Raw genomic sequence first — 22,442 nt, forward strand, 5'->3', positions numbered from 1 at the left:
ACAGCGGCTTCAGGCATTTGAATCCTGCAACCAACTAAGGTTATTTTTGGAAAAAACGTATTTTTTATTATTGTGGGATTGGCAAACATTCTTCTTGTCATACATTTGCCATTAATTTTTTTTAAGTGGAACATTCTAGCATCTTTTCATGCATTCAAGTACGGGGATAATTTTAAGGTGAGTTACGCTCAACATTATTTCTTTCCAGAAACGCCGTGTTCTCTGATTGTGACACAGTTCTTCCTGTGGACGAGTTTTTACCGGCTTGCATGGCGTCATTTTGCGAGTGTAGCACCAACTCGTCCATGGATAACGAACAGTGTCAGTGTGCTGTATTGGCCCAGTATGTAGAATCGTGCCAGCGACGCCTGGGAAAAGCAGTTGATAAATCATGGAGATATGATTTGGAATGTGGTAAGAATTCACTTGTGTGAGATAATGTTTTACTGTATTACCTAAATTTATAAACTGTCCGACGGCTTTTGTATGGTACATTTATGCTGTGACTGTGAGACACCCTAAAATGGATTTAATTCAGTGGTCAGGGCACATCCTCGAATTTTATTTAGTGGTAACAGCAATGATGATTTTATGTGGCATGTTGTTGTATAGAGCCGCCATGTCCAGGCGGAGAGATTTGGCACGAATGCCATTCTGCTTGCCCAACCACCTGCCAGAACATGATGACTAGCACCCGCTATGAGATTGAACAAAATTGCCAACCAGAATGCGTTTCTGGGTGCTTTTGCCCGGAGGGAGAAGTTTTGGATGGTGATGTGTGTAAAAAACCTGAAGAGTGCGATGAGTGTAAGCAAGAAGTGAATTAGTTGCCTTCTAACATATAATTTTGTATTTCGGCGAATGTATGCGTCTATTCAAGAAAAAAATAGTTGAATTTTTCCCTTTTAGGCACTTGCATCGGTTGGGGCGATCCTCATTACATGACTTACGACGAAAGGTATTTCCCCTTCCAAGGAAATTGCACCTATGTGTTGTCGAAACCGATTGAAGGAGATGATTTTGAAATTCTTGGTCACAATGAGCCCTGCACGGTGGACCCTGTAACATCTTGCACGAAAGCCATCACTGTGATTTACAACAACCACGAAGTAACGCTAATGCGAGACCGTAAGGTACAAAATCAGTAGCGGAGGCAATTGCTGATTTAAAGAGAACTAATGTGTTTACAATTTAGGTTACGTTTGATGGAAAATATGTTGCGCTGCCACTTAATGGTGACATTTCCGTATCTTCGGTAAACTCCAAACTGGTACTAACCGTGAACAAAATTAACCTTTACGTTGAGTTTGACGAATACAACCATGGATTTGCAATCAAAATACCAATCTACCATTACTTCAACAAAACTGAAGGACTATGCGGTAATACTTACTGACAAACAATATTTCAACGACGAATGTAGATACTATACACATACAGTTTGCCTTATCTGAACACTTCGTTGGTTCCGTATTTTACTGCTTGTGTTGTCACAAATCCTTTTTGATATTTTCTGCACACACAATTCAGCGATATAGGTTGTGTAGTTTAAGTGCGTGTAACCTTTTTCATTTGTTTAGGAAACTGCAACAAAAACCCCGGCGATGACTTTAAGAAACAAGATGGAAACCAAACAGAAAATGCAAACGATTTCGCATTTAGTTGGTTTAAGGATGGTTACAATGATTCAAATTGCGAACCTGAACCGGAAAGTTGTACACCTGGTTCCCCCGGGTGTTGCGAAGAAGATGCCGACCTTACAATATGCAACATCATTAATTCGACCATCTTTGAGGTGGGCGTTTAAATGTGATTTTGAATATTCATAATAAATTTGTGTGCACAGTTAATGATTTTGAACTCTACCACGAATGTTTCTTAATTTCGTTTTAAAGTTTGAAAGCAAATTCTAAGAAATATCGCAAGCGAGAGCCGTGATTTTAACAATATTCTGTTTCATGTAGGAGTGCCGCATGGTGGTTAATCCAGACAATTTTATATCTTCATGTCAATTTGACACATGTTCTGGTTCTGGTGGATGTGATGCTATCACCGCATATGCTGACGCCTGCGAAAGGGAAGGAATATGCATTGTATGGCGAAACGAAATCACCTGCCGTAAGTTTCTTGTGCCATTATACGATTGTTTTCAGTATCATATATAACGCTAGGTGGCGTACATGAATAGTTTATCCGCAGCATCGCTAGATATTCTTTAATTTATGTTATTTTGTTTGCCATTCAAAGATGAATTTGATTTTCCACCGTTGTAAGCTCGAAACAGAGATCAGACCTTCTCATTTTTTTCCTGGTTTCGTAACTAAAAACTATATGTAAGAGGTTGTTCGAAAAGGCAGTTTGGTGCTTCAACTTCAGACGTTAATTGTCGCTTTTGTATAATTGCCAACAGTACAAATGCGTAAATTAATTAACTGACACTTATATAACGAAGCGAACAGCTTCCAAGAAAAAGTCAAGGCGTGCTGTATTTCAAATTAATCTAACCGCAACTCTAATCTCCGTGCCACCTTTTAACTAAGCTTATCTCTTGCCTGCTAAGAAATGTGGCCCGGCAAGTTTCCGTGCTATGGAGTGTTGTCTGTATCGCTCTTTCTGTTTATTTAGCGCGGGATTGCCCGTATCCATTTGTGTATCACGAATGCTCGACGGAATGCGCCAAGACCTGCGATGCACCCATCAACACGTCGGAGTGCAAACCTGAAAGTGGTTGTCTTTGCCCTGACGGTCTTTTACTGAGCAACGGACAATGCGTCCAACTCGAAGATTGCCGTAAGTAACCTCTTAAACAGCTAAATGATCACTACACGTGATCATCTTGACATTTTAGTTGTTGCAAGATATTTTAAGTGTAAAATTCGCACATATTAAGCAACGAGGCTGTCATCAGTCGATTTCGTAAAAAACAAAAAAATATCATGACATTTCATTAGCGCAGCGATTCTCAGCTAGTGGGCCATGGCCCTACACTCATTTTTACAAGAATAATGGCTTGGGGAGGAATTGAAAAGGAATGTAAATGAATTTAAATTATGCAATTTACGGCATAAAGTTACTTTGAGTTTCTGCAACCCTGTATGTTTATGATGTAATAAACTACTTTGTGATTACAATAAAGCCAGCAGCATAATAGCAGCATATCCATTGTCCAATTACTCGGTCATAACTGAACGTGCTTGATTAAAGAAGGGAAAGTGCTGTTTTATGATTTTTTTAAATTAAGTTATTTTGAACTTATAATCTGTTTGAAATATGTTCTGCAGTTTTTTTGTGCTGAACCTATTTTGTAGTTGTTTTCTTTCATTTATAAAAATTTACTGGGCCACAGAATTTTCGTGCAATGAAAGTGGGCCACGAAAGAAATAAAGTTGAGAACCACTGCATTAGCATGAACGCTAAATAAGTCGTGACTTCTGTGTCCAAAAATAAATGTATACAGAATTAAGACCGAGAAAGTTGTTAAATTAAATTAAATGTACGTAGACTTTTTTTCGAAAATCCGTTTTAATTTTTTTGTGCTTGTTAAATTTGTAACATACGCGTCGGTCGGTTTTGTTTTGTAAATGAAACATGTGTGATTACTTGTAAGCATCTTGAATCATGTTGACGCTTTTCAAATTGAGTCTGCAATAAACCACACATCTGGGATTATTACTTTACATAAACCAAAAATATTTTGCAGCGGTTTGTGTGGATACCAATGATGTGCCGCGAAAATTGAACGAGGAGTGGAATTTAGCGGAAGATCCTTGTGTCACTTGTACTTGTTTGTCGACCGGCCGTGTTGTGTGCACTGCCATGAAATGTTCAATGCCAACGGTATAATTGTGGGTAAAAAATAAAAAAGAGTTGTATGCACTGATATCGTTTGCTGTAGATGTGTGCACCTGGTGAAAAGCTTGTACAATCCAACGATACAACCGTCTGTTGTGCAACGTACTCTTGTGAAGCTTGTGATGACGTTTCCGACTGTTCATCTCCACACAGTACACCTATTTGTGCAAGGGGAATGACGTTGGAGAAAAGCTACGTGCAAGGAGACTGTTGTCCCATCTACACCTGTGGTGCGTAACTCAGTTGTTTTCGAATATGGATTGGTAGTATTTGGTAGGAAAAACGTTTCGGTACTTATATGACATGACGTAACTAATTTTCCCCCCATAAATTAAAAAAAAATACATACGGTACATTTAACTGTTTTCTAAACCGCTTTGTTTTGTTTTCATAAAGTATGTGATCCCTCTTTGTGTGATACGACGGAACCAACTTGTGGCGAATATAAGGTGCCAGTTGTCAACCAACCTGCTGGCGCTTGTTGCCCAACTACTACCTGTGGTAAGACCTGATTATTAAAGTGTAACTCGTAACACCTGTAACTCAGATTTATCCATTTCTACCTTATTTCCCAAAATGTTTATTTTATTCACAAGCCCCAGGTACCAACAATGTGTTATAATTAAAATTAAGTTTATTCTGATGGCCACAGTGATAATTGTCACAGCCCAGAATTTGTGTTCAACCGCTATCCTGATTGAAGTAATCGACTGCATTACTATCACTGCCACCGTTTATATGTTTGCAAACTGCTGCAGCAGATAACAAAATTGAACCACACACACACATATGTATGCAAGAACCATTGCGACTCTGTCCACGTAAATTGAACTTCTTTTAAATGGCAGTGGTTAACCGACGCAATGTATTTAAAATGTCAATATCTGCTCACGGTCCTGGTTGCATGTTATTTCATGGCAGCTGTCGACCACCATCTTGTTGGTATTAAAACCAGTATTTTTTGCTGTTAAGCAAAATCAAACTGCAATTAGGTGTCTGTAATCGGAATATTTTTATCTTGTGTAAACGAATGCCAAATCTCTTGAAAGCAACCGGCTGTATTTTGACGGAGTTTACAAGACAAAAAATTGTTTAAACCTTATTTTTAGTTGAATCTTTTTTGATCGAGCTTCATACATTGTTATGAAAAGGAATTATTGTTGAAGGAATTTTTCAAAAAAAAAATGGGTTTAGAATTAATGATGGGCGACTGTTCGATTTGAATCGGCATAAAAAAACTTTGTAACATATTATTTTACTTGCCACGCAGAATGCGACTCTAATCTTTGTCCCCCTCCAATCACCTGCAGCAGTCCCAATGAAGTTGTCGTCAGTGGCAACATGACGGCTTGCTGTGGTCGTGAACAGAAATGTCAATGTGCAGAGTGCGCACCAACACCTACATGCAAATTGGTAAGTTGTTCTGCAAGTCAATCAACAAATGGGTCTTGAAAGTTTTTTATCTTTATTTACGTACTTCGCCGCAGTTCACCATACTGTTTTATAAGCAATTTGTTCTCAACATTAACTTTTTTTCAAACTTGGATTTCAGTCCTATGTAATCCTAAAAAGGGAAGTGAAAATTAAAACACGTTACTTCAGACGTGTGTTGTATGTTAAGGGCGAAAGTCTTACAATTATCAGCACAGATGAGATTTGCGGATGTTCGGAGTACCAATGCATTACAGATCAGTGTGTCACCAACAACACAGCCATACCGGTAAGCTGCCGCGCAGAAGGACATTTGCGCTTTAATCTACTTATCAATAACAAACTGCTTTATAATCTACAATCCGCATTGTTTTAAAGGTTGGAAGTGAATGGAAGAAGAACGAGTGTTCAAACTGTCGATGTGAACTCTACGAGAACAAACCAGCTTTAATCTGCTCTGAAATGACCTGCGCACATATGCCCGAGGAATGTCCACCAGAATTCCAAAAACGTAGGCAAAATTGTTTGTAATTGTATTTTCTTTAAACACCTTGCATGTATGTGTATGTATTGTGAAATAAGACGAACAACCACAGCACACACACACAGGCCTGTAAGAATGAATTTTGAGTATGTTTTTACATTTTACGTTTTTTGTCTAATACTTTTTTTTTATTTTTTTATTTTTTCACGGGGTTCGAACCCAGGACACTCCCGGGGACGAATCCCGATCAAGGTTTTTTATGTATGTACATGGGTCAGGCGCGCCAGACCATTCGGCCAAGTTCCTGCCCGGTTTTTGTCTAATAAAACCATCATAAAGCGAATATATATACTCTAGTGCAAGACAACGGATGTTGCTACGAGTGCGATATGCCGTTAGCGGAGGGATGCCAACCAAAAGTAATGGAAAGCGTTTTCCTTGAAGAAGCTGGCTGTTCTAGCAATTTCCAAGTTAACATGACCCAGTGTAGTGGTGAATGCTCTTCAACTACAACGTAAGTTGAATTCTTAGGCACAATCACATTGGTCGCCTTTGTCCGAACTTATTCCTGATCCGATTATGTGACGTCACTGCTGTGACAGCCAGGCGAATAGCGATCATGCTTTTGTTGTCTGGACACAGCAGCTGTCGTCATAAACATTTCTGTTTGAGAATTATCTTCCGATGGCTGTTTGCGTGAATTAACGGAAAGTAGCGCATATCAGGGTTTAATATGAATATTTATTAAATTTGATTCTGGTAATAACACGAATGTGTTGTTAGGTATTCTCTTGAAGAGAGATCCATGGTAAAGCAATGCAGTTGCTGCTCTCCTGAAGAAGTGCAAGTTTTGGAAGTTGAGCTACAGTGTGACGACGGAAGTGTCATAAATCGCTCTCACGAGGTTATTGTAACCTGTGCTTGCGCTGCCAGCCAATGTGGGGCTGCCAGAAACCCGTAAAAAGAACATTATTTACCGGCTATAACGGACCAAGCATGGTCATGTGTTTTTTGTTTGTCAACGTGGTTTTTTAACCACGATGTCGAACTAACGCATGATTTTTGCTGAAATATCTTGACCTTGAGTATTGTCAGTTTTACTTTTGCTTGTGCCTAGAATAGATTTTCATTTATAACCACCTAGTTTTTGCTCAACGCTAAATACACGTAGATTGCATACAGCTGTTTGTGTTGAACTTTAACCTGTGTAGATTAGACAGTCAAAATTACGAAAAAAAGTCAATAAAACCAACATTTAATGTGCAATAATAAAATAAGCGGCTGCACCAAGACAATTTTGAATAAAAGCAAATAAGGCAACAGCAGACATAATGAACAAAATAAAAGCAATAAAGATGTTAAAATAAGAAACTGTTGACGCTAAAATGATTCGGTTGAAAATTTAAGTGACGTGAGTCTTTGAGATGATTGCTTATTCGCAACTTCCGCTCTTCGGCGTTGTCGTTTTCGGATTATAACAGCAGCGATGACCCCCAGCATGACCAGGACCAGCCCACAAAACAAACCAAGGGCAACCAGCGTGAAATCAACTAAAAAATAATTTATTATAAATGAACGTTTTATTTAAACAAAAGAAAACTCTTTCCCAAAACTTGAGTTCTGTGCAATTGATATAATTGACAAAAATACTGCACTGTTCTGGGACAATTTAGCTCAAAATAACATGTGAACTTGAAAATAAAGAATATCGTGAGAAATTTTACAAAATGAAAACAACCCTGCTGTTCATGGTTTATTGACAAACGCATTTGCTTCTTATGTTGTTTTACACTTCCACAAAATAATCATGACCAAATTTGACCTTTTCCTACTTTTACGTTATCATACTCATACCGTTTTGTTCGTCTCTTGATGCCTCTGTATCTGACGGAATATCTTCAAAATAAACTTGAATAGGTCCTTGCGTCACTATATGACCAGGGTTGGGCACGTATCGTGAATCATAAACTCCTTCGTGCGTCGGTATGTCTCTTTTTCTTCTAAAATCAACTTGACCCTTGCAGTTGACCTTAGTATAAGAAAGTTATAAGCAACTTAAAAGGGTACAAAATAGAATCTTATTCCATATTACGCTTTTTATCATAATAAATATTTTTTTGCGTTTAATGTTTTACGCATTCCACAAAGCAAATTATAAGTGGCAATTAACTTAACGAGCGATGAACTCCTTAAAGGTGTTGTTTATCATCATCCGCACTTAATGTAGTTAAACCGGTCAGTTACGCAAAGAAAGTAAATGATGAAAATAAAAGGTGAACCACGACCGCTTGCGAAGCCCCTGGGCAATAAAGTTTACCACGTAAAAGTTGGATCTGACATTAAACAAGCCTGTGATAAAACGGGAAGCTAGCAAGCGATTCGTTCAGCATACGCACCTTATCAGACCTAGATAAAACGCTGTCGCAGTCTAAAAGCTACGCACAAATATACCCACAAATAATAGGGTGGTACAAAACAGTTGCGAAAAAATGATGAACTGTAGTTGTAAGCAAATTATCACTCCCGGTTGTAAAAAAATAAAGTATGCGCTATCACCCACCCCATCGCCAGTACAAATTTCTTTTGTCTTGTTACAAATGTCGACTTCGCAATGAAGATATACGTCATCAGCACTCCAGCGCCATTTAAACATCTGGAATTTAAACTGACTTTCCGTTGATTCGCCATTGTAACGAATTTGGACGGTGGTGTCATTCGGAGTGGCACACCTGTGAATAATTCACAAAGTTTGTGCTTTATAAAAAGTTACGTTGGTATTTACCGGTTACTGTAAACGTACAAACCTGTCGACAATGAGCAAGTGTTTTGTGGAGATAGGATCTGCCGGATCGCTGGACTGCGAAGCGAAGCACCGATCCATTGTTACAACCAGACTTGAATCTTTGGCAAAGGCGAGTTCAACCTAAAAACAGAAGCAAAACATTACAAGGCTAAAAGATATAGAAGCCTTATGCAATACGAAAATGATTATGTACAAACGAAAGCCCTGATTTGGTAGACTGAAGCTACGAAATGATTCCTCTGTTAACACAATCGTTCGTTATTCGGTAATAAAAATGTTTGAACGTAAGGGAAAATATATTTGCATAGTTGCGATTACTCGCACACCTGCACATAAACGTATGTTCCAATTGCAATAGTTGGTGCCTGGGTATATTCGTGATCTGCAGTGTAACTATTGTCATCAAATAGTCTCATTCGCACTTCAAACTTGCCCTGTTCTGTTGCAAACTTGAGAACACTGTAAAAAATATGTTCAGGAAAATTACTGGATAATTTGTGAGGAGTTTTTGAAAGCACAACAATAAAAATAGTTTTAGCTGAAAGAACTGTTATAAAAGGCAACGGTAAGGTTAATAAATCTCCTTTTTGATGCGGTGGACAAAAGTTTATGAAAATCCGAATCCATTTTATCCACCCAATGGTTTTACTTGTGTAGAGAAATCAAGCATATGTCGGTAAAAATTCTATTACCCTGGCAAACCCGTTTTGCACCACATTTCTTAATAGCTACAATTAACATTCCGACAATGCGTCTTTCCCAATGAGCCTGTGCAAAAAAGGACATCTCGTGTCTGCCACTTACGCAAAACACAAGATCCGGACTAATTTAGGACCACACGTGAGGGGAAAAGCGTTTATAGAAAACGACATGTATTTGTACGCGAAATTATTTAATCAGGTTGGCTGTCTGAAGTTCACTCGGAAACGAATTTTGAAATATCGTAGAAACGAAGACGTAAAAATAAACTTTTTTGTCAATATATTGCATCATGTTTTCCATAACCAAGCATTACCAATTCAACTGCATTACTATTTTTGCTTTGGGTCAAAGTCATTAGCCCGCTTAACGATCACACACTGACACACACACACACACACAAAATATATATATATTTCTATATATATGTTTGAAATTTTTTGTCACATCTGTAATGTAAAAAATACATTTGGTTAGTTTAAAATTACGGAGGGGTTAAAACAATTTCCAAATCACTATATGTCGTCTACGGCAGGAGTGTCAAACTCAAATAACTTTGAGGGCCAAAAACAAACTTTTACGTAAGTCGAGGGCCGCACTATTGAAACATTTGTTGCAGTGTAACATGGCACAACAAAAATGTATGATTCGAAAAGTAAAATGTTTGTTAATGACATTAACTACAATAAACAATATTGAAACAAATAACAAACAGATATACAGTGTAGCAGAGTGAAAGAACCAACTGTGCTTTATTCCAATGTGTGAAAACAATGGCGTACAATCGCAATTGCTGATTCTAAAGATGAGCTATTTCCTCCTATTAAAACAATGTATATACTACTAAAAGTCAATGATTGTAACACTGTATGCGGATCTGTTCATAAGTTTAATGGTGAAAATAACGGCCCAAATAGACGTAAAAAGCGACATGCTTTATTGTTCAAACGTTTCGGCAAATGCTCATGTCATCATCAGTGATTGTATAATGTAAACTTACTGGTCTGACAGGGTATTCCACCTGAGTAAAGCACATAACTTCTAAAAGTTACTTCGCGGGCCGCACAAAAACACCCCTGGTCTACGCAACCTGAGTTATAAGTCGGGTCTGGGTTTAAGTTTGAACAAAACGGGCTTGATTCAGATCTATATTCAGATTCGGCAACATTTGTGTCGTAATTTTACCGTTACAAATAAATTAAATTTCGGTTCCAGTTCGGGCTTTATTTAAAAGAAACGGATTCAGATCTGGCTTAGACTTTTACTTCTGAACTCGGGGCCGACTTTCCGGTCCGCTTACAACTCTACGCAACACCTTTTTTACCACAAATAAAAACGACGATTTCAAAACTCATCATCTTAAAGGTGATTAGTAGGGCAAGTTTTTGCAACTTTTGCAACTTTTTTTACAGCTTCCGGCAGCTTCCTAAATACTCAGAATTTATGTAGTATGATGTTATAAGCTGTTTGTAGGAATTTTATGTTGCAACTTTTTGCAACTTTTTTCTATTTTTCGTGCAACTTTTGACTGCAACTTTTATCAAGTATTGCGCAAAATGTAAAGGAGTGATTTAAAAAACATGCTATAAAACTATTTTTAGTATGGTTCTATTCTCTTTGATTTGCATAACAAAGAGCTATGTGATGGATTAGTTGCATCTCAATGTCATCTATGACGCAACAGTTGGCTTGCAAGCTAGAAGTTCAACAACCCCAGCCAAGCATAAAGTTTTATGTAAAAGTGCATTCGTTATTTTGCAAGTAAGAAGCGATAACCTTGATATCTGTTAAGATGACAGTCTAAGGAAGGGATTGTCCAACCTGCGGCCCGCTAGTCATTTTAACTCCAAGAAGTATGCATAAATGCAACTTGTGCATAAATGCAACTTTTTACTGCAACTTTTGTTGAAATTAAGTGCAACTTTCTCACGTTTTTAGTGCAACAAAAACTTGCCCTAGTGATTAGGTTAGTATCACCAGACAGCCTATATTTTAGTAAGCCGACACTTTGATTCTTATTTGTTTTGATTATTTTATGATGTACGGCTTTTTGACATCAGCGTTGAGGCCGCTTCGATGCATTGATAATTGTAATTATTTATCAAGTGTTATGCATCCAATTATAGACCATTGGTTGATTTGGTCACATCTTGTTACATGTGTATTGAAGACAGAGAGCGTTTGTTTAAAGCAGGGGTCACCAACATTTTTAATGCCGAGGGCTACCTTAATATCACCAAACAGTTTGAGGGCTACCAGTTAAAAACATATTTACAAAATTATAAAGCATACACAAAAACTAACAAGTATTTGTAAACAAGTGCCTATATTTTAAGATTTGTAGCGCGTATAATCATTGGCCTGCTCACAAAACCAGGGTTTTATGTGATTCCTATGATACAACATTTTTCCGTTTACTAATAAAAGTCAGTTGTCATGATAGTTGCCCAACTTTGTAGTAAGTGGCTGTGGTTAGAAGTTTAGATTCTAAACTAAACTTTAGAACATTAAATAAATGTGTTGCATACCTTTCAACAGAATCAACATAAGACGCAGCGTGTTTTTGCAAATCACAAAAGCATCTTGCAATTTTGGAACTAGTCCAACGGGCGACAGGGTGCCCGCGGGCATAGGGTTGGTGACCCCTGGTTTAAAGTTTAAACCAGGGGTGTCCAACCCGTGGCCCGCGGGTCACATGTGGCCCGCCGGAAGGTTCTGAGTGGCCCGCGTAGTATTTTTTAAAATGACTCATATTGGCAACTTAATCGCCTACGTAATTTATGGCGAACTCTCATTCTGAAAAATTGGCATTTATTGCAACTGTTCAAGTTACTTTTATTGTGCCACAATGCGCATTGTTAAGCATCACAATTTTCTTTGTTACGTCACAATCTGACTCGTGCTTCAAGAGTCAGTCAGTAATGTTTCTTGGTTCATTGAGATACATCTGGTATCAAAGACTCGCGCAAAACTCATTTAGCAGTAAAACATCTTCCGCACTCTGCAGTGATATAGATTATGCCAAACAGGAAACAAAAAGCAAGTAACGCTAACAGAACTTTCCAAGAAAGGTTGACATATGACTTTAAATCCCCTGCGAGATCAGTAATTTCTGACAGCCATATGGAAAAAAATCGCTTCGCATTGCTCCATCGTCCATCTCACCGAATATTGACAAACTTGTTAGAGAAAAACAGTGCCAAACTTCACATTGAAATGTCGACGTGTGGAAAAAACTTCGTTGACTTTACTATATATTGTTCTTATAACTGTAAAGGATAACACACATTTCTAAGATTAGAATTTCGGTGTGAGGATTTTAATTAGAAATTATAAGACAGCTATTTTCAAGATTCCAAACTAGCAATTAGCCAGTAACACATAAGTGGCCCGCGCAATCATTCGTAAACCGCATGTGGCCCTTTGGCCAAAAAGGTTGGACACCCCTGGTTTAAACGGTAATTGAAAAAAACTTCCAAAACAGCTTTGTAAAACTGGCAAGATTAAAAAGTTGTAGACAGTTGTAAGTTCATCCATTTAAAACAATTCGAAACAATTGTTGCAAAAAATGTTTCAAAATGGCTGCAGAAGATGCAAAAGTTTACGGCAAAGGTTACAAACCGATTTTAGAAAAAAGGGAGAAAAATGTCAAAGCACAATCAGGAGGTGCCGACGGCAAATTGTTAGATCTTATCTTGTCCAACGCAGGATGCTATCAGTGAACTAAATTTGTGCGACCAAACGGATGGACAAGAGCGCGAAACATAAATGCAAAAGCACCAACTTATTTCCCCAGCGACACTACAGCAGCCAGGTATAGAAAAGCTGATGATTATTGCGATTATTCTGCTGACCTATACCAAGCAATGTATCTATACACTATTCTTTTTCCGCAACGAAGATTGGGTTAGCAGGGGTTGGGGCTTGCTTGAAACCGGTTTTACAGCTTTTGCTGTCACCAGTTTTTGCGCCACTGCTTTCTAGATGCTTTACAGTGCCCTACAGCGTAGGTGTTCCCTTAGTTTAAGGGCGACATTGAAAGTCAATTGCGTAAATTACGACTAATGTCAAAGAGAAAGCCAAAGCATCTGTAAATGAGCTATAAAGTGGCCCAAATTACCACCAGTTGTTTATTTATTATTTGTCATGAGTTGTACCTCGAGAAAAATGTAAACGACGCCACTTACTTTAATGTGGGCAAAATAGGCGGACCAGATACGGTGTACGTGTCCTCGTAAATGCATTTAAAATCCAGTAGGACAAGTTCGCGGTCTATCAGGTTCTGCTGGTTATGGACTTCGCTATTCCACACAACCGTGTTGCTGAATGTGTAATCATCGCCGGGCCTTCTTTGCTGTAATCAACATAATCTCGCTTAAGCCGTTTGTATAAAGTCAAGTCAGTTTTGTGTAACGATAAATCTGTGCCAGCACACGTTTTTCCATATGTGGCCTTTTGATAAACAATTGATTTTAGAAGGCTAGCTAAGACATCGTTTCGCAAGTTCAATATTACCAATACACACTTTCACGAATAGTATCAATTTTATACAAATCGATAGGTATGAACAGGGTTTTTTTAAGGTTTGGTTTGGGTCACCGCTAAGTAGTTTTAAGAGACCGCAAGTGTTTCATTTAAATACCAAAAAATAGCCATTTCCAAATTTTGGGAAACCGCTGGAGAAATTTGGGGGACCGTTTTGGTCCCCTAAAACACCTTAAAAAAACACTGGGTATGAAATCGAAAGACACAATTTGATTCCATAGAAGGACAAAAAAGTGTTTGACTAAAAACGGTACAAGAACACAATTCGTCACGGTCTATCACACATACCGTTACTTGTGTTCCGCAGTTTGAAAAGGGAGCTCGTATCATGAGTTTGTATAGATTTCCATTTTCGATCGCGCGACATTGCTTGTTTGCCGACGACTTTCCGAAATACACGTATTGCACATCGTCGTCAATCTCTAGTTCCTGAACTAAGCCTTTGTCGATGACCACGTCGATTTGGTCGTCACCGCATTGGACAGTCGGTTCGGCTGCAAACCCGATTAAAGTCTTAAATTACAGAAGGGTAACAATAATAATGGAGCACGTTGTCTACTTACGATGGTTGCATTCCTGTCCCGCCCAACCGTCGTCGCATTCACACCAGTAACCTCGGCTATAGGCCGAATTCGGAACGCAAGTGCCTTTATTGTTACACGTTACACCAGAGCATGCATCATTTTGCGCTGTAATAAATGTCAAGGTAAACAACATGGTCATGTAACCTCTAATCAACTATTTTATAGCGTCGTAAACGCTCGGCGTTATTTGTGTTTATGTTAACGGTCATTTCTTACCGTGTCCCATTTTTAGGCAGCTCACCAATAATAGAGAATATAAACAAACATGTCGAAATATCATTCTGCAAATAAAAAATAGAGAACTGTTTAAAAAATATAGTCATTACACATTTCATAATAAATCAACAAACGAATGCTGACAAATAGTGATTCGCAACCGTAAGGTTATTTATGACCAAGAAAACTAACATTGTTACCTTATAAATAGAGAGTAATAGAAGATGTGCGAAGCGAGAAACCTCGCTTATTGCAGGACGTTTTCTGCTTTGCCTAAAATAACAACCCGAATATGTGAATATAGAACTTCAAAAAAGTTTAATGAAGCGTAATAAAACACTTACCAAAGATGAGTTGTGATTTTTTTAACGCTACTAAAAATAAGGTCGATTTCTTCTTACAACAGTGTCCGAACTGATGTGGTCCGTACTTCATTATCTGCAATGTTTACTTTCAGTGAACAGAATTTCCATCAGAAATTTAAAGCGGTGCCTAACTCCATATGGTACTTTGTAGAGAAACTGAAACCAAGCGAGAAATATTAAAACATATCAAAGACTGCATCTGCTGTTCCTTTGTCACCCTTACGCAATGTTCATAATATATAAGTCTGTTGTCGCGTTGTCTGTACCTTGTTTTGTGAGAGCTAAAGGTCAACCCCTACAACCCTGTTTGGCGAAGTATCTTGCCCTTTTTTGTCCGGTTTATCACCAAACACCATGACAGTGAAAAGCGAATGCAGCATTAACACAACGCTAATGAACTTCGATATTAACTACCACCAATAACCTGACTTCTATTCACGTAAGACACACTCAATGCCATTAAAGCACAGATGAATATTTGAAGGTTGCCATCTAATCCTTTACTATGTCTGCGCCACAATGCCAGGTCCACGTACAGTACAATACCGAGCGGTTTCTCGTGCCTGGAGGCAAAGAAAAACATTTCGTCGTGGGTTTCACTGCGCGTAATGAATGAACCGTAAGCCGTCTCTTAGTAGAACAGAAATTCTATTTCAACAATAATCACATGTAATTAACCCGTAAGGGTCCCATGACGTCACAATAATATCTTCAATCTTCACGACGGGTGACTCAAAGGGACTTTTTAAAGCTCAGTGTGAGAGTTTTAAATACATTTAAAATAGTTACTTCACTACACACATGGGTTAATATTCATGATTATGCCCTGGTTCTCCTTTTGAATTGTTAACCATCAAGCCATGAGATATGCGTCAAACCAAGGTGTCATTGATCATGCAGGTTACGTAGGGACGCTACAAACAATCGTAAACAGTAACGGTTGCTGTAGCAACGGAAAATACACAATGGGCAGCGTCGAATACGACACTCGATACGTGAAATGGTGGGCAGACCATAGGACGTTAGGAGTAGGAATTCAGAACGACAACAGCCAGCTTTGTGTTGCCTTAGAAACAGGGAACTTTACACCCAACAAAGTGTATCGAATGCTCACTGGCGTCCAGTTCAAAACAAAAGCCGTTGCTCTTCGAACGACTAGGACTCTCATTCCACAGTTGTGTTTCGAAGGGAAGTGTCACTCAGGTCGTAGCGATATAAGAAAAATATTGAAGTTTAAGGACATGTGTAACCATTTATGCTGTGTTTTTAGCTTTTAAAAAGTAAAAAAAGTGTTTGTCCTAATAGTATCAGCATTTCAGCATTATGGGTGAATGGTCAAATGGTCTTTTCGGTTGCTTTGGCAACATGGGCATCTGTATCCGAACTTACTTTTGCCCTTGCGTCGTTCACGGTAAGGTTTATTTTTCTTAAATAAGCACAAAATTGAAAACTAGTTGGCTTCCGATTATAGAGACAAAATTTTTTTGTCTTTACAATATAAAAAGTTATTATGACCTACCAAGTTAGGTGTCGGCAATGCGATTTTCATGACAAGCCAAGTGATTTTCATCGGCAAGGGCAATTTGATAGAATTAAAAGTATTGCATCCCTTGTTTTTAGTTTGTTATGACTTAAAGTGTTTAAAAACTTCTGAATACTTATCCGTATGCTTTCTGCTCACTATCAAATTTTGGCACGCTAGGTCATTATAATTTTGACACCACAAGTAAATTGGCACGCAACATTTCAAAGGTTGTCGACCACTGGATTGGATATGTGTTGACAGACACATCTTATACAATTTAATATCACGACATGTAAACTTTTGACACAAATGTAATCAAGTCGCCATGATCCGTAAACACTTTAGTTCGTCATTTGACTAAACAATTGTTCTTTTTGCAAAATATTCAGGTCACAATGCTGAAAAAGTGGAATTGGGAACATGCATGAAATGTGGTTTGGTGTCCTTGACTCCCTGTGGTCTTTACTTCATGGCAAAGACAAGAGAAGCAGTTCGTGAAAAGAAAGGCATAGAGGTTTGTTTGTGCCCTTCCACATTCTTCGTTTGGTTAATTGCCTTACTGAGTAGGAAGAGTCTGGGTAACTGCGACAGTAAACTAGAAAACAAATTATAACTTATATACCACACTCTCGTTGGGACAAGGTCGTTTAAATTAATCTGTTTCAGCTTTAACTTTGAGCAACTACAGGGCTCTTGCGCAACCTTTATTGTATTTAGCCGTGAAAGAATCTAATTAAACATAATGTCACAGCACCACCATGCGGCTATTTTTTTCAATCCAAATGACTGATAAAAGCAGGGTCGCCGTCAAACTGTTGATTTTCAACGTATTATTTTATGTTCAGGGAGATTTCATCAATGATTGCCTGATTTCCTGGGTTTGCGGTCTATGTTCCTTGGTGCAAGTAGCCCGGGTAAGCAAACATACATTTTCAGACAAAAAATGCACAACACACAAACTTAATATTTGACTTCGTTTAGGAATTGGACGATGAGCCTTCCTCATCTGGACAAGCAATGGCCCGAGTGTAATGATTTAAATTTGTAAAATGTTTAGTTGTCACCAAATATTTTGGATTGGGCCCAAAAATAAATATCAAATAATTACTGTACGAAATGGATTGCTTCAAAACTTCAACACAATTTTATGTATTTCTTCCAAATCGTTATTATTGTATGTTTCATGATGAGTGCTATTATCATGTGTTATCACTGTAGTAGTTTTTTTATTTTTCGATTGAACTGTGCATAGAGTGTGAATCTATTTTTGACATAAAACATAAAGCAGCAGTACTGGGTATGCGTTTTAAACAACATAATTGGAAGGTCAGTACATGGTTTTCTCGTAAGACAGCAACAAGAGTGTTTGAAAAAGGCCATGTGGATGATGGATAGAATAAAGTAATAGAATTCAAGCATAGTGCTAATTGTACCTTTCAGTTTCTTGACTGGCAGAATAAGAGCGGTCAGTTTCACATGTAACTTATTGAACCAAAGAGTGATTAAAAACGGTTTAAAGTCCGAAACCAAATAGAATAAAGAACATAATAGCTACAAAAAAATCCAAACAATCTTACTTACGGCACATGAAACTACGCACCATAACACAACTTAAACTCACAACTAACGCAGATACCGCTGTAACACTAACTGGACTGCACGTGTAGAAACAAGGAACTGTGAAAGTGGGACACATACAAGGTGTTCAGTTATGTTGTTACTATGGATGTTACAAGGGGACTGTCCGTTAAATACTGTACCCTAAATAAAATGGTGAAAGAGTGGAAAACAAGTTTTTTTTTATACACATCAAAAGACAGAAACGAAACACAACGAAGTTCCGCTGCTTTAAGTATGGACTGGCGAATATCGCGTATGTACAGCTTCCAAGCGGTGCGAAGGCGAAAAAAAACTTCTAACGGGTCCTTCGCTATCAGGGTACACCTCCTTGACAATACCTTTTTGCCAGGCACCCCGGGGGTTCATCTCGTCCACGACCAAAACCAGATCACCAACTCCTTCTTAGTTGGTTGTTTCCATTTTTGGCGCATCTCAGGAATTGGTAAGTAGTCGTGAAGCCACCTTTTCCAAAATATATCTGCCAGCCGCTACGATCTTCAATAGCTGGTGGCAGTCGGAACCGGTCTGGGGCAAGCGAACAATCCAATCTTTCTATCATTAACATGTTTGAAGGAAGTACTAGCAGATCCCAAACATAATGGCTTCTATCGGTCGGTATGACGAAATAATCGGGTGCTTCCTTTGCTCAATTAAATCTGACCTCTGTAGTGTTCCTCCAACGTAAATAACACTGTTAACAAAAAACTTTTGCAGTTCGACAAGCATGCAAGGTTGGAGGGAAATGCGTCTTGTGGTGCCAACTGTTGCAACTTGTCGTTTAAAGAATTTCCTTTTATACGATAGGAAGAGGTGCGTTCAAAAACAATTCGAAATCTACCGCCCGTCGGGTAGTGTGGGTGGTATGTAAACCATATTATTTTCTGTGATTGGAAGAGCTTTGTCATTAAGTTAAAGTCCAAGGTCACTTCAACCTTGATCTTGAAATTCGATACTGTATAACCATAGATACTACATACCCAAGATATAAAGCAAATTTCTATGTTTCTCTGTGAACCAATTAGATATTGAGTTGTCACTATGCGCCGCTAGTGGTAGCGGTACACTTGTCGAGATTTTGCAGACAGCTTAGTGTAGCTTTAGTTAAATAAAGTTTGTTTCAGTCAAATTTTATGCTTATTGTATCGTGTAATGTAGTATAATACAGTGACAACAACTATAGCGCGGTAATAACCAACTAAAACTGTTTCAAATTCTTCATTGTAGTGAATAAAAAGTCTATATTCCTAAAACAGATTTCCATAAATTGCGAGAGGATTAGAGATTTTTTTCACGACGTTTTGCGTAAATTATCAGTTTTTAACTTATTAAATTGTGTGCATTCAGTTGTGAAATAACTGACAAATATATTTTCTACATGTTGTTTTGCAGCATTCTTTATTTTGTCAAGAATTGCTTTTTTTCTGATAAGAAGATGTAAATTTTTATGTTTAGCATAATCTTGTGCTGATTAAAATTGTTGTTGTTTTTGCAATTAAAATGCATCAACTAAAAAGTCCCAATGTAAAATTATTGTATAAATTACCTATCTGTTTAAATTACTATTTTTAGAAAAACATCTGTTTAAAAATTGCTGTGTTTCTTGTAAAAGTTTGACATTGGTTGGAAAAGTGAGCATCTGTCAGTTTACAGCAACGCAATTCAGCACTTTCATATAGACTTGGGACAGAACGAAAATGTTCCCAATGAATAAAATCATTGCCATACTTCAACAATCGAGTCCCACTTGATTGGCCTACTTGATCTAACGTTGTTACAGGCTGTTTTTAAAGGATGAGGGGGATCACTAATTAAAAAAATTGGCACAGGATTAAAAACGTTAATACACTTGTAAGGTACATCCAGATGAAGGTTGTTCAGAAGCGTGAACAATTTCCTATTGCATGGTGCACCATCACACACTAGAGCAGTGGTTCTCAACCAGTGGGCCATGGAAGCATTTTGATTGGGCCACAGACCAACCAAATAGAAAGTTTTTTTTAAGAATTTACTTTCATTTGTGTCACTACACTTAATTTTACAAGAATAATGGCTTGGGGAGGAATTGAGAAGGAATGTTTTTGTTTTGTTTTTTGTTCTGAACCTATTTTATAGTTGATTTCTTTCTATCTCAAAAATTTACTAGGCCACAGAATTTTTTTGCAATCAAAGTGGGCCACGAAAGAAAAAAGGTTGAGAACCACTGCACTAGAGCAACAACATTTAAATTACAAGAATGTAATGACTCCACAATTTCCCAAAACATACTTGCCAAGTCGGCAGCATTGGTTTTGCTAGTGCTAAAAATGCAATGGGTCGTGAAAAACTAGACATAATGGAACATGCATAAAATTGCAAAGCGTGACTGGCTGCCTCTTCAGACAAACTCCTGGTTTTTCCCAGATCAACAAATCCAACCATCCGGTCACTAGATGCATTGTAAACTATCTTTTCTATCACTGCAAAAACATTAGCACGATTTTTTCCAGTATGACCATGAGAAACCCTTAATTATCAGTGCTTACGCCATTTCGAACGATTTTCAGAGAAAATGACAGCCGGGTGTGAGAAATATATACAAACATACAATGAAGGCAACACAGGCTGGTCGTAGTAGGAATTTAAACACAACACAATGACCGGACCAGCGCCAATGGCACTACAACATGACCTTATTGCACTAATTTATAATGGAAGATATAAATTCGATGCATTGCCACATCGTTTTATCCCCACATTATGACAAACAATTAGTATCTGTTAAATAGTCTGTAAAAGTCAAACCATTACAAACCTTTCATTTCATCTACCGAAATTACCAACATTCACTCGTGTTCAGCCATTTGAGAACTTTTCTGTTTGAGTTCTTTCAGCACATGGTCCTGAATCCCTGGCGCAGTTTGATAAATGTTTCTGTGCAGTAGTAATCAATGCATCAAAACTGTTAAAAAATGACATGAATGCCAAGCCTCCTACCTATAATCACTTAGAGTTCTTGAAGAAGGCAAATGGAGTAAGCCACTGTCCCTTAGTTCTTCTTATGCACTCCTACTTTTTGCTGCAATACTTAGACAAAACCTACACAAATGCTCAACATTACATTCTTCTTTGAAAGGCAAAATTAATTTACAGCAGAAGTAGTTTGTGTCATTACTTTTTATTTAATTAATAGAAAACAGCTTACTTAATTATTTCTGGATGGTATCGTAAACCATTTGGTTTGCAGCCCTGTTGATTTAATTGTTCCTTCCAAAAAATCCTATGAAACTCATCCACTTCACCATTTTTGCATGCTAAATGTGTAAGAACAACATATTTACCATTAAAATGTACAATACTGCATCAGATGCACCAAAAATAAACATGCTAAACAAAACAGGATAGATACATTTTAAAAGCACTATCTACATACTATTACCAGAATTCATTAGATTTTTGAAGTCATTGGACATATCTAAATCAACTGGAACCTGCACATCTGTGTTTTTTAACATAATTTGAACCTCCTCTTCCAGCTCCGCAATTCTAAAAAATGCCATATAGTATGTCATGTATTCTGTTACTGCAACTTTTGATATTATTTTCGGTTGTTTATAACGCACCATTAACATGCTGACTCAAACATCACAAGAACAGAAAGTAATGAAACTGGCTGTGTATCAACCTAAACTAGTCACCAGCATAAAGTAATTCCTGCTACTGCCTTTTTTAAATGGGAACCATTTGTTCTTGGCATCGATTGTGCATTGTATTCTTGGCTTTAGTGTACGCCCATACTGAACAGTGCCAACTGGATTATCCTTAACCTGTGATTTGTAATTTTGTCTTTTTGCTAGCTTGCGCTTATAAGACTGATCAAGTGCCTTGCAGTTGGAACATTTTCCTTCAGATAACAAAAAAACTGAACATAATTGAGACCTAAACAACAAGTTAAAAGATAAACTAATCAATTACTACAAAAGTTTTTAAATCATTTCAGAAGAAAACAGGTTTAAGTTAACAATACCATGTAACTTACCTTTTAGCAATCACTTTCACATCTGGGATAAGGTTTTTGGTTTCAAAGTTTGCTGGTCTTGTAACATATTGTGAAACACCATCTTCATTGCTAAAATCTACTCCAGAGCAAATTGATGAGTTTTCAATTCTATTCGTCAGTTGGTGTATTTTAGCATGTTTGAGATTAAACTGATTGATATGATTGTGTGTAGGGGGGCCCCTCCATAGAAACATACATTGACAACAAAATCTTTGTTGACATTGATTAAAAACTTTGGTTGGTCATATTCATGTCGAAAAACAAATTTGATGTTGCTTTCAT

At 37.7% G+C, this 22,442-nt stretch overlaps 2 protein-coding genes and 1 pseudogene across 3 annotated transcripts; 1 reads left to right on the top strand and 2 right to left on the bottom strand.

The window, feature by feature from the left end:
- Positions 1–7,005: 7,005 nt before the first annotated feature.
- LOC145203801 (uromodulin-like) lies at positions 7,006–15,154 on the bottom strand. The gene is made up of 11 exons (XM_080076110.1): positions 14,959–15,154; positions 14,815–14,887; positions 14,615–14,679; positions 14,378–14,503; positions 14,103–14,308; positions 13,457–13,623; positions 8,897–9,029; positions 8,572–8,690; positions 8,328–8,496; positions 7,622–7,796; positions 7,006–7,317 (listed from the first exon to the last, which is right to left on the bottom strand). Exons 3-11 carry the CDS (start codon positions 14,676–14,678, stop codon positions 7,148–7,150), a joined length of 1,329 nt encoding a protein of 442 aa, XP_079932236.1. The 5' UTR covers position 14,679; positions 14,815–14,887; positions 14,959–15,154; the 3' UTR covers positions 7,006–7,147.
- A 976-nt stretch (positions 15,155–16,130) lies between these two features.
- LOC145205104 (uncharacterized) lies at positions 16,131–17,794 on the top strand. Its single transcript, XM_080077752.1, has 4 exons — positions 16,131–16,390; positions 16,894–17,018; positions 17,350–17,418; positions 17,486–17,794. Exons 1-4 carry the CDS (start codon positions 16,303–16,305, stop codon positions 17,534–17,536), a joined length of 333 nt encoding a protein of 110 aa, XP_079933878.1. The 5' UTR covers positions 16,131–16,302; the 3' UTR covers positions 17,537–17,794.
- Positions 17,795–17,970: 176 nt separating this feature from the next.
- On the bottom strand, positions 17,971–22,354 carry LOC145205103 (uncharacterized; annotated as a pseudogene). Its single transcript, XR_013853592.1, has 6 exons — positions 22,140–22,354; positions 21,540–21,646; positions 21,306–21,414; positions 21,098–21,199; positions 20,916–21,034; positions 17,971–20,580 (listed from the first exon to the last, which is right to left on the bottom strand). The product of XR_013853592.1 is annotated as an uncharacterized LOC145205103 (transcript).
- Positions 22,355–22,442: the final 88 nt, after the last annotated feature.

This window comes from Phallusia mammillata, chromosome 8 (assembly GCF_965637545.1).
Source record: "Phallusia mammillata chromosome 8, kaPhaMamm4.hap1.1, whole genome shotgun sequence".
Taxonomy (NCBI): Eukaryota; Metazoa; Chordata; class Ascidiacea; order Phlebobranchia; family Ascidiidae; genus Phallusia; species Phallusia mammillata.